The sequence below is a fragment of the Genypterus blacodes genome, unplaced genomic scaffold, assembly GCF_046128005.1.
Source record: "Genypterus blacodes isolate CSIRO-AG114 ecotype Tasmania unplaced genomic scaffold, CSIRO-AGI_Gbla_v1 ptg000041l_1, whole genome shotgun sequence".
Lineage (NCBI taxonomy): Eukaryota > Metazoa > Chordata > Actinopteri > Ophidiiformes > Ophidiidae > Genypterus > Genypterus blacodes.
Window position 1 is genome coordinate 243,397 of NW_027466854.1, and position 12,367 is coordinate 255,763.

Below are 12,367 nucleotides of genomic sequence, written 5' to 3' on the forward strand. Positions count from 1 at the left end.
GCTCCGTTATGAGATAAATGAACCTCCCCTCTTTGTTCCCTCAGTCTTTGATCACTTCTTCTCCCATCATGAAACTCTAAGGGTTATTGTAAAGTATAGCACCACTCAGAATACCTTATTGCATTCTCACACCTGAGCAGACGGGGATCAGAGTGATGTGACACCTGTGCTGCTGCAGGGATCGGAGGAAACCACAAACACATCGGCGTTTGCATCGCGGCCTAAAGTTAATGAGACCAGTCGGCATCATTGGGTATGAGTCAGCAAAACCATAAATGTGTCAAATGTTGTTGCCGAACAGTGTGAGCAGGTGCACTAACTTTATGTGTGTGTGGTTGCATCCATGTTGATTCAGCATCTTCTTCGTCTTCAGGCACAGTAGGCAACAATTAACACTGGTGCTGACTGTTCATGGTTGTTCTCTTATTAAAAATAGTGACCACCCAGTTTGCCACCGGCTGCATACTGTTAGAGTGTCTGGGAGCTTAAGGTCAGGTCTTGGTCCAAGGTTTTGGTTTCGCCCTTTCCAAAAGGGTTCTTCAGTTCAAACTAGAGAGTGTGATCTCAGCTCAGTCTCAGCTCAGTCTCAGTGTGTTGTCTGGTGTGTTGTGCTGTTATGACTGGGGCTGCTTTGTGCCCTCGGCCCTTTGTTTGTCAGATTTGGTGTTTTTCTGTCGACCTTGGTTTTCTAAAAGGCATTACATCATCCTCACACTCACATAAACTGAAAAAAAACATTTGGATGAAAGCAAAACACATCTTCAGCCAAAATCTGACTGCCCGGATGGTTGAGATGAACCTTCACATGCTACCCAGATATACTTCCCTTTAATAGATCATAACGGCTTATCTTCTTAAGAGGAGTGTCCGAGATTGGCCTGTACACACACACACACACACACACACACACACACACACACTTTTTAGGGGTTGTTCAACATTGCCTGACACCATGAAGGGCCCGAGGCACATGTGTGAACTATTTGGAACATACACAGCAAACATAATAAAAAGAAAACAGCTCAATAAGGGATATAAAAAGTTCCACTCAAATCTCCTGCCTAAGGCGGAGATGTAGCCTCTGCTGAAGTGATCTTTTCCTTACGCTGAGGTTTTAATCAGAGGTAAATATGTTTTTATGGTCTTCAGCTCGGCTCTGGACAGGCTACGCTACGCTAAGGCAATTTACCGGCTGTTAATGCCAAATCTAAACACACAGAAATCAAATTATGGTACAAGCCGTCTATATTAAAAAGGAGAATAATAATCTAATATTTCTAAATGTATTTCAACCTCCTCAGGCTCGTGTTGAATTGACCTTTGCATGCAAATAAGCGTCAGAAGCCAAATAGAGATGAGAGAGTGAATAACATGTTTCTGCCTCCAGTACAGGACGAATGATTTGTGTCTGGGGATCTTATTTACCTGCCGATTAAGGAACAAACTAAGTTAGTTTAGGATATGCGTAGAAAAAATAAAAAACAGAGGCAATAGAATAATCCCTGCATTATTAAAGACGTTTCTATTCCTCCTCACTTGTATTCAGTGTGTATGCAGAGCAGAGGCTATACGTCTCTGCTCTGCAAAACATATAGAGGAGAATAGGTAGATGAATACAGTGTAACACTCTGAAATAGAGAATAAAACAGTTCATTTCTGTGAATGTTTCATGTCCCAGACTCAATCTTTGACCATGCATGGCGTCATACATGATGTTTACTCTGTGGCTCCTGATTTCCTGTATAGTTTCTCCACAGAAAGCTAAATACTGACCCAAACTCTCACTCACTTACTGTGTGTGTGTGTGTGTCTAATCAGGTGTGTAAGAGTGTGAACACAAATATTTCCCATGTTGATGCAAACACGATGGTAGAGTAAAGTAAAGAAAACAAAGCTTCCAGTCCAGCTCAGGACCTCAGGAGGAGTTTGTCAAACTGTGGATTCAACCTCTTTATGCTGCTCTGACAATGTTCAACACACCCGTCTATATTACACCATAAACATGAAGGAAAAGCATCATTTGACCCATTTAAACATGATGTTAAAGCAGTTCTAAGCTCATGTGTTGATGCTCTTTGTCCCGACACCTGCAGGGAGCTACTGATATGCTGATCACCATCATGCTGCCTGAGTGCAAAACCCAGGCACATGATTATAAACAGGAAAAGAATTAATAAAATATAAAGACCCATGGAAACAATTGACTTCACATCTTAAACCACATGAAATTATGTCAACAAAACCACAAATGGTTCTCCCTTGGTGTACGGTGACACAGATCCTCTCCTTCCCTGGGAACCTATTGATGTGTTATATAGGGGCACTAATAGCGTTGAAGGGAGGAGAATTTAATCATTTCTAATGGCTGAAAGTCCGTGTGCAGACATAAGAACAATCACTCTGTGTGTTTTCTTTGTGACAAACGGCTGATTTATAATTGTGGATCAAAGCTCTGAATGATGACAGCAACAATCAGTCAAAGCCAGGCTCTTCTTCTTTTTATCATTATTCCCTGATTATTGTAGCAGATCGTATCTACCCCTCCAGAGGAAGGCACTAAAATTGGTTTTGAATGTCCTTGGATTTTCATCAACTGGGTTTGACTGATGGCTGGAAAATAACATACCACCCCCCCTGCCCCCCGCTGCCCGCCCCCCCCTCCCTATCATATACAAAGTCTTCTTGTCTGAGAAGTTGAAGTTTGTCATAGTCTCATCTTCAGTCCATGCTGTCTCCCCCCCACCTGTGTTCAGCATATGAAGGGAATAAACAATGTGTTGTGTTCTCGTGCCTAAGGTCATAGAGTCTAGAATCTCTGCCAGGCTTGAACACAAAGGTCCTCTTGACAATGTTCAACGTTTCCTCAAGGTAACACAAGAAAGAGACGATTTGCTGTTACCTTTCTCTCACCGTGCCGTCCTTCTGTCCTGCGCCACACAGCTGCAGGGTGCTAAAGGTAGAGGTAGCCTACCCAGTAGACAACGTTGAACAGCAGGAAGGAGGTTGGGAAAAAGACCCGGGAGTACGCGTCCAGTTCAAGTATATCTATGTGAACGCGTCCTTTCCTCCACCCGCCTCCTTTACACTCCTCGTAACAGCAGAAGAAGCTCTGGCAGTCTTTCCCATCCAAACACTCGTAGACACAAGCGTCCTCAAACTCCTGCCAGTACATGGAGTTGTTCAAGGCGATGACAGTGTGTGGAGGTCGCACGTCCAGGACAGAGTAGTTCTAGAGAAGGACAGATTTACAATTACTGAAGGTTTTCCACTTTTCTATTTTTCTGTTTGACAACGCTGCTCGTTTTTATTCATGCAACTTTACACTCTTCATTGTTTCCACATGCTGAATAGTGTTTTGCATGAACAGTTAAACTCCATTTCCTGTGCAGAATCAGGGTAGAATCCTGCTGTAAATTAGGTCTCAGATGATTAACATGTCATCTGTATAAAGCTGTTTATTCTATGCAGTTCTATCAAACATATTAGCTCAAAAACTCAGGATATGCATGAACAAATTGACTGTAATCATTGATGCAGAACTTGAAAGACCTGGGAGAGTCTGTTCTTGTGAAAATTCCCCCAAAGTACAAACAGGACAGATGAGCATTCTGGTGTTGTTGAAAGGAATAGTAGACCGGCTTTGCATAACTCTTCCATTCTAACTGCAGCAGTCTGACATTGGCAGAAGCTTTAGATGTGGTCTTTGGCACATAAGCACAGGACCTGACACCCGGCACCGGCCTCTCAGTTGCTCATGGACGAGATAAAGCTCGTCCATCCTGAACGCTTGTGTTCAAAGTGATGTAGCAGCGCTTAAGATAGAAGCAGCCTTATCAGAGTGGCTTTTAATGTGCGACATCACAGCATCTCCACCCTGAGAGGCTTTCTTACCACCGTCGTGTTACTACTAAGGCAGGACGGGAAACATCAGCTATCAAATAAGAGTTATATACAGGCTGAACTTCTATTCCATCGTCCCATTATGACATTTCCCTGTAAGTTTGTCGTGAATCAATTGTAAATAGAAATGTTACTGCTAGAGAAGAAAGCAAGCATCTTTACCGATCTTTTGTTTTCCCTGCAGCTGGGTCTCCTGGTGCAGTATGAGTAGTAATTTAAGGTGGCGTACTCCATCAAGGCAGCAAAGACAAAGAGGAAGCAGACAGTGACAAACAGATCCATGGCAGTAACGTACGACACCCTGGGCAGTGACGTCCTTGCTACTGTGCTGAGAGTCGTCATTGTCAACACTGTGGTTATACCTGAAGAGAAGAGAAGGAGAAGACAGATGTAAGATGGAGGAATGACAGAACTGACACACATTCCTCCTTGTGACATCCTTTGGACCTTATACCAAGGACAGAACAAGTTGTATGAGACTTGTATAAGAACAGAGCAGAGTCCATGTGAAAAAGGCGAGGGGACAGTGGATGAGGGTCAGCCAGACTCAGATCCTGGAGGAGGGGGTCATGCAGAGTTTAACTCCATATCCTCCATGAGAAACTCAGAGGCTGAGTCTCAAGAAGAGAAAGCAGACAACATGAAAGAAGTTCTGTGGGCCCACTCTGAAGCTCGGGTATCCACACCAAACACAACACCTGAGACTGAAAAGCTTTTATGGTGACATGAAAACAGATCACATCACAAACATTTAGACAAACCCAAAGCTCTGTCACTTCCTGTGTTTAATCAATAGAACCTCTAAAGCCTCATTACCTCTGTGCGACTAAGCATGAACTAATTCAAAGACCGAGTGGTTTTCTTCGATGGTATCTTTTCTTCTTTTGCTCATTAAGTGCATTAGTTTCAGTATAATTTGTAACAGAGGAAAGAGAGAAGACAAATCCTCTTTTTCCATTCCTTCCTCTCTCCCCCGACTCTCTTCCATGAACATTACAGAGTTGCATATAAGAAGAAAAAAAATCTAGGACTTACAGAGGTTCCCATGGTAACAACAAGCTGGATCTGTCTATTTTAGGGCGGACATCTGACTTTTCCTTAGCCTCTACTTGCCACTGTGATTACCTTTGCCTGCAGTCTGCTGAAGCTGAATTCAGCTCCAAACAGAACGGGCGGCAGGTTTGAACACTGGCAGAGTCTCAAACATGTTCAACTCCACTGCCAATAGAATCACTGTGATATGGAACTGTGGCCTGAACAATGTATCATATGGATTTTAAATGGAAGCTCGATGAAAGTGAGAGAAAAAAGGTGGATTGTGCGATGGTTTCACTCAGCATTTATGTGGTGATTAAGGCAGAGAGCTGAGCTGAGAGCTTTGCTGCCACAGACTCACTCTGGTTAGATCACACTCAGGAGGGGGGGGGGGGCTTTCACTCCCACGCTGCCTCGGCTGCTCCATTCACAAACCATTCACCATTCCCCACATGTAACATCCATTCATTATCCAATTCCCTGCATCCGATTTGAATGCCACTAATAGATGATGAACAGCTCTTTCCTTTTTCTCCCCACTTGACACAAACGGTGAAATAACTTTGTGATATTATTCATTTACTCCCTCTGTTCTTTCCATGTTTTTCAAATGTAACACATTGTCACCGTGGAGATGGATTGAGTGGTGTGTTCGGGCACTGTGGGGGCAGCTGACAGCAGTGAGTCAGAGTGGTAGTGGGTCACCTGTGGTAAGAGGGCACAGGAAGCCACAGATGTCCACTGGGAAGAGCTGAGCACAAAAATCTAAATGTCCCACATGAGCAAACTCAGTACTTAGTGCCTTGATGATGAACAGATACAGAAGACATGTTCACTAACAAACCACCAGGACTTGGTACCTGTGATAAACAAACCTGGTGTAAAAGGAGCAACATGTGAGGGAGAAGAAGCTAAAAAACTGATAAAAAAGACAAATCAGGTGCATGATTGACAAAAAGAAGGAAAGAGCAAAACAAAAGAGCGGAACAGCAGATTTCTGTGTGCTGAGCTCGTGTCCTTGGACCTTCAGAGCTGCTGGTGTCTTACCTAATGCTGTTCTGGCCGGCGTGGCGTCCTTTTTGATCCAGAACGACACCCAGGAGAGCACGACAGTGAGGATGCAGGGGATGTAGGTCTGGATGGTGAAGTAGCCCATTCTTCTGCTCAGGTCAAAGTACACGGTCATCACCACATATTCTCCTGTGCAGAGGAGAAGCACAGAGTGAATGATCCTGACAGGAAGCTTTACTGGAGCATATGAACACTGCCACCAACTCAAAATGATGAAGAGATGACAAGGAAACCACAGAACTTTGAGCCGGTGGAGACGTAAACAAACTGTCGTTGACGTCAAAGTGTTTAGTAATTCCAATACTGACATATCATTCTGTCCTGCATGCTGTTTCATTGAGTATTGGTGAAGTGTTTAATGAGAAAAGAAAAGAGTATAATGTTTCTGAAGCAAAGTGCTCAGTCAGCAGGACGTGGCAGCAGAGTGCATCCAGCTTCCCTGTCTGCGTTCTGATTAATCACTGATCACAGATATTTGGCTCTTTTATCTCTGCCCAGCTGGGATCAATAATTAATCATGGTCAGACAAAATATGAGTTTCATTATGAAGCCATGCCGTGAATGGTGGGAGTCACTGTAGTGTTCAGTGACACACACAGAGTGAGAACAGACTGTGAACGGTAAATACAACCACAAAGAGTAAAATCCATATGTGATTAGTGTGAGTGGGACAGATCTGTCTCAGCGACGGTCAGATTGGCTTAATCTGAGCAGAGATGTCATTATAATTGCAATTTCATAGCTGCTGGACAGTAAGAAATCAATAACTTACTTACTTACCAAGGAAACTCTTCTGTCTTATAATGCAGGAGGCTTAGGAATATAAAAACTTCAAACTTTCAGAGTTCAGGTGTAGGCATTAAAAATGTACTTTGAAAAAAGAAAATCAGGATTCTGTAGAAAAATGTAGAATTTGAAAATAAAAGCCAAATTGAATCAACATTTAAATAAGAAAATGACTTTAGACTCTTTAATGGGTTTAATACAACATTGTGCACAGTGACTTGACTTGAACGACTTTCATTTGTGTGTGTGCTGTTGTCAGAGGGTCCAGTAAATAGACCGAGCCCACCTGCTGTGGTCTTTAAGATGTCCGTTGTGTTCCTCAGGCCCATAAAATCAAACTGGTAGAGACGCCAGGACTTCTGGTCTGCTGCCTCCACAGAGTTCTTCCTCCACTTGTAAATCATCTCATCTCGAGGGTATCCATCTGTAATCACACAGGGCACATGTGTGTGTGAGACCCATGGCTGTACACGGTGCATCCATTGATGGAGAAGCCATGCAGACAGACCTAGGGCCACCCAGGGTAACATTAGTCTTGTGCTGGAGGCTGGCTAATGAAAGACAGTGTGAGATGAAGACAGAGGCACAGCAAGGTGGATTAAATGAAAGCTTAGGTTGGATAATGTACTGAATCCATCTTGATGCAGGAGCTGACCTTCAGGTAATGTGCACGGAGCCTGGGAGCGCTTTTAACATTGATCATTGGAGGTTAAAGACAGGTTAATGATAGCTCCTCTCCTTCTGGTTTGACACCGGAGCCCGAGACGCCCAAACAGACAAAGAATCACTTTAGCAAGAAAAGCTAACAAATTATAATTGTGCCTGGTAGCAATTTGCTGCAATAAGCTTTCAATTAACAAAAACATTAACTGCTGAAAAAGATGTTAGCGGAACTTCTTATTGTTTTCAAACACACTTGATGAATGAGTCCCATTAACATTTGCCACGTTCTCCGTTTTGCTCTTAATGATGTCATTAAAGATTCAACAGTCACTTTATTTATTGAGAACAGATTTGTGGTCGAAATCACCTTTTAATTGTTATAAACCTTTACAAATTGCAACTATTACATTATTTTGTTGGACTGTATATCATGTATCTGTGTGTGCAGAATGGTTATTTGCCTTTTAATTGGATATTTAACCCCTCTCTGGCTGAATACGCTCCTGTTTGTTGCAAATGTTCCTGTTGTTCTCTTATATAAGACAGAAGCAAGTGTAGCACATAAGCCACAAATGGAAGTGCTACGTGAAAGCCCTTATTTGGAGTTCAGTGTTCTTTTATGAAATCTGGCCATTATTGAAAAGAGCAGTAACCTACATAAGAGTGGTTTGCTAGATAATAGAAAAGCACCTTGCGTCATGTTCCGCCTTGAGAACAATGTGTCAACGGGGGAACTTATTGAACTGAACTGTGAAGTAATGGCAGCATATGGAGCGTCAGGATCCCACAGCTTCCTCATTCTTTCAGCTGACACTCACACCTGATTGCTGGGATTCACTTTTCTCTGCTCTGCTCTCGGCTTTGTTTTGCGCTTCAAGACTCCAGCTCTAGGTTATTATTCGGCCTTGCTTGAAGTGCATTCCACCATGCAACAACCTTTACAGCATTGTTTGGCTCTTGGATTGAAATGACAAGAAGGCACCATCCCACAATACAAGTCAATAGAAGAAGATGGGATGTCAGGATGACAACCTGTCATCCAGTTTCTCTGGTTTAGAGATGTGGGTGATAGCAGAGATCACATTGTGAGGTTCTGCTCCTAAATTCTGCCCCTGGACTTTGTTGCCAGTCAGCTGAGCTTAAATATTAAATGTTAAATATTTTTTGACGGGCCTCTCTTAGTTATATTAGAACTACTTGTATACTGCAGTCCTGTTTACTGCTCCCAAATCCTAAATCTATGCTTCTTTCTCAGTTGATTCTTCAATTTTCCTTTAGACGTGATGGCCTTGAAAGTAAACAACTCTTTGGTAATCACAGACACATGCTCATTGCCATAGAAACCAGTCTCCAGTGAGGAAATGGGTGTAATGGATCACACCAGGAGTGGTCCAGATTTGTGGTGTGTGATTTAAAGAGCAGGTTGAAGCTCTAATTTGCTGTGAAAGGAGCAAGGTCTTATCACGCGGAATGATTTTCTGATTTCAGTAAGTTGCTGAGAGCAGAGCACTATACATCCACAGATCACTTCGCTTTCATTTCCAACATACATACATAGATTTAAATTACCACCGACATTAGCAGCCTATTTTTATGCACAACAGAAAACAGCAGATCTACACAAAAACAAATCTGCTTGACTTTCCAGAGTAGATTCATTACCAAATAGATGTGAGCTTCTGATTGACATGCTGATGATGACACATGCTACAGTAACTCTGAAGGCCTGATGGTTGTGTACTCACAGCTTGAGAAGATGAGTGGACAGGAATGTTCATCCATGGGAAAGTTGTGTAGCTGCAGCTGACATTCTGCGTTTATGGTCAGTCTGCAAGAAAACATCACCACCAGTTTGTTATCAGTCTCTGCTCACCGGTGCTGTATTCTTATGGATATGGCATGGAAGTAAAGATGGGTTATTAATACACTTGAATGGACATTTTTGAGTTAGCTGTTTTCTTAAAATGTAATGAATTAATCATATTTATGTCAGTTTGCCTGTTTTCTGGTTAGTTTATTGTTAAGTATCTTCTTATTCTTCACACAGCTGCTTAAACATGACACTATATAGATTATTGCACAGAGTTCACTACATATTATTGTTAGTACTTAAAATACCTGTGATATTCACCTGCAAAAATAATGAAAATAATGAAAAATAATGAATCGTATGGTGTAAATAAATATGCAGCGCTGTACAGGAATGATGACGGGAAAAAAATCTCTATTCTGCCATGATCTTTCAGCCTCATTAATTCACTGCATGGGGACGATCCCATCCAAGTGGGAGAGGCACAGATATCACCAAATGTCATCTGTGTTTACTCCAACCAAGCCAATGCACAATTAATACCAAATGACATTTCATTGTCTTTCTCTCATGCCATCAACGGATATTACTCCTCAAAGCCGGCACGTCCCTGAATAGTGAACAGCAGAGTAACCCCACCAGGGAGATTCTTACTGGGCCTGGGTCTGGGACTCGCCCTGCCCTCAGAAATGGTGGCGCTCCTTTGCTGCTGTGCAAACATTCTGCCTCTGATCCGACCCAACTTTATCTGTTCTGCTCTGGTTCCTCTAAAGCAGCACAGAAGTGACCAGAAACAGTTTGATGGCGTTTACAATATACTTAAGAATCAGTGCAGAAGTTTATTCTTAATATGAATGTATACAATACAGTCTGCTAAACATAATAATGATAAACACGATCAATTAAAAGCCCTGGGGTTATATCCAAACATAAGGGCCATGCTGAATAAGATTGAGGGCAATCTAGAGCTGCTAATTGCAGGAGAAGCAGTTCATATTAATGTCAAGAGTGCTTCATTTCCAAAGCCTGCTGTAGGGCACCGGGGGTCTGCCTTAGTAAATTGGTCTTCAGGCTCAAGCGGGCAGGTTGCTCTTGCGATTGCTAATGATGGAGACTAATTGCTTCTGCTGCGCTCTTTTTGGGCTCCATATCCATAACAATTTGCATCTCTACGGATTCCCACACGACTAAGGCTGCTATAGTCTGAGCTGATCAGGTGAATGTTAAACATGATTGAGATCTATAGAAATGTTTAGCCCCCCCCCCCCACCTGTGTAAATGTGTGAATGAACTCATCCCCACAAAAAGCTTTTATAAGCTCACCTCAGGGTGTAAAGAATCTTCCCATCATTCCAGATTCTAAGGAGCTGGTTGGGCATTGTAATCCAGTGGGAGTCTGCATTCTTGGAATTTCTGAAGATGGTATCTGGCAGCCATATCAGTCCAACCATATTGCTGTTTAAAGTCAATATTTTCATGGTGCTGTTGTATCTGAGGCGGCTGTCTGTCCATGTTTGAGCAAAGATGATGTCAATCTGGTATTCCTGAAGGAGAGGAGGGAAGGACACATGTAAGTGGATATAAAGTGCATCTTCAATTCATGTAATGTCATAGAAAACATATTAAATATTACTAAGATTGTCCTTTAATGTCCTTTAGCCAAAGTTCAAAAGAGAGACAAGGGTAACAACATCACGTATTGATTTCCACCATGACAGTGAAGAGAAGAAGTCAGAATATTACAGCTGCACAAAGTCAATCTGTCTGTCTGAGCTGCTGCAACCAAACACAACATGTCTCTCATCAGTCATCATGCGTGTGTTTACAGTGTGACAGGCCACACAGAGACACACACAGAGAGGCTACACTGTACCTGATAGACATACTCATTACTTTGAAGACCATACTTTGTGTTGTACTTTACTACATTTAGCAGTAATTAAGTGACAGATTAATATAATTTATTCATTAGCTGATGTAATGATGAAAATGTATAATTATCTATGTATGTATGCAAATGGATGTATTCTTGATGTTAGGACTCTATCATCTTCAATCTAACGAACCTAACAGTCGTGCTTTTGTGCAAACTCAGTGTCCAAACTCCACGGCAACAGCTGAGCTCTTAAAAGTCTTTTTTTAGCCACAGCACAAGCAGAGATGGACAATATAATGAAATTAATAATAGTCCACCTTCCACCATCAACCCACACCTTCTCTCACTGCTGCCGCCCCCAGAAATGTATTTGACCTTTTAACCAGTCGCTGCTCACGGAGAACTTTGTTTCAAGAGCTCACCAATTAAAATGAAGTCCATAATCAAAAGAACCACTGGGTGCTTATGACCTTTAATTGTACAGCGCTTAGTGGATTTGAATAAAAGCAGAACATCATCCAGGCTGCAGAGAAGTGCTGCAAATCAGATAAATGGAACCAATCTGAGCTGCAGTCACATGTGGAGGTAGTTTGTTGCAGATAAAGGATGTTAGGATTGTGTCACATCACACAAACACACTCTTCAGCTTTGTAAACTGTTAAATCATTTCACATTAGACTGTAATGTTACTGCCCTGACAGAGTATCAACCACACACACTCTCTGTGTCTGCCCTGACCTTGCAGCAGCTTTTGGCCGCGACAACAGGGACTGCTGGGAAGAAAATGGGTTTTTCACATCAAGCGACTCAGAGGAGAGCTGCTATATTAAGACTGCTGAGCTGGAGATTGTTTACCTGAAACCAAAGGTGCTGCTATGCTGTAAGAACCAACACAAGCTAATACATTTACTAGAAAATACAGGATATCAACTTAGGTACATAGAACAATACTGGCTGCTGTGAAAAAGATTTACGACTAAATAACAAAAATGGTGTTAATGGACGGACAAAATGGAAGAAAGTGAGATAAATGCTGAAGGACGGGACCGACCCTGCTGGAGGAACTGAACAGGGGTCAAGACATTCATTGAGGGAAGAATGAATTTGAAACTGTATGAATAGATGTTAGAGGAGAATGTGAGGGTAGCAGTCTGTCTCCTTAAGCTTGATTGAAACTGATACAAGCAGAGTTCAGATCTCTATAGAATGACCTGAAGTCAAGAAAG

General features: G+C 42.2%; 1 protein-coding gene across 2 annotated transcripts in view; it reads right to left on the reverse strand.

Moving 5' to 3' along the window:
* Window positions 1-2,950: 2,950 nt before the first annotated feature.
* Window positions 2,951-12,367, reverse strand: part of gabrg3 (gamma-aminobutyric acid type A receptor subunit gamma3) — a 28,500-nt gene continuing 19,083 nt past the window's right edge. The window contains exons 4-9 of one of the 2 annotated variants that reach the window (XM_076148624.1): window positions 10,589-10,809; window positions 9,201-9,283; window positions 7,079-7,216; window positions 5,983-6,135; window positions 4,063-4,262; window positions 2,951-3,229 (exon numbers count right to left, since the gene is read on the reverse strand). In XM_076148624.1, coding sequence (XP_076004739.1) covers window positions 2,951-3,229; window positions 4,063-4,262; window positions 5,983-6,135; window positions 7,079-7,216; window positions 9,201-9,283; window positions 10,589-10,809 — 1,074 coding nt within the window. Of the gene's footprint in view, window positions 3,230-4,029; window positions 4,263-5,982; window positions 6,136-7,078; window positions 7,217-9,200; window positions 9,284-10,588; window positions 10,810-12,367 lie in introns of both variants that reach the window. The other variant, XM_076148626.1, reaches the window with a different exon arrangement.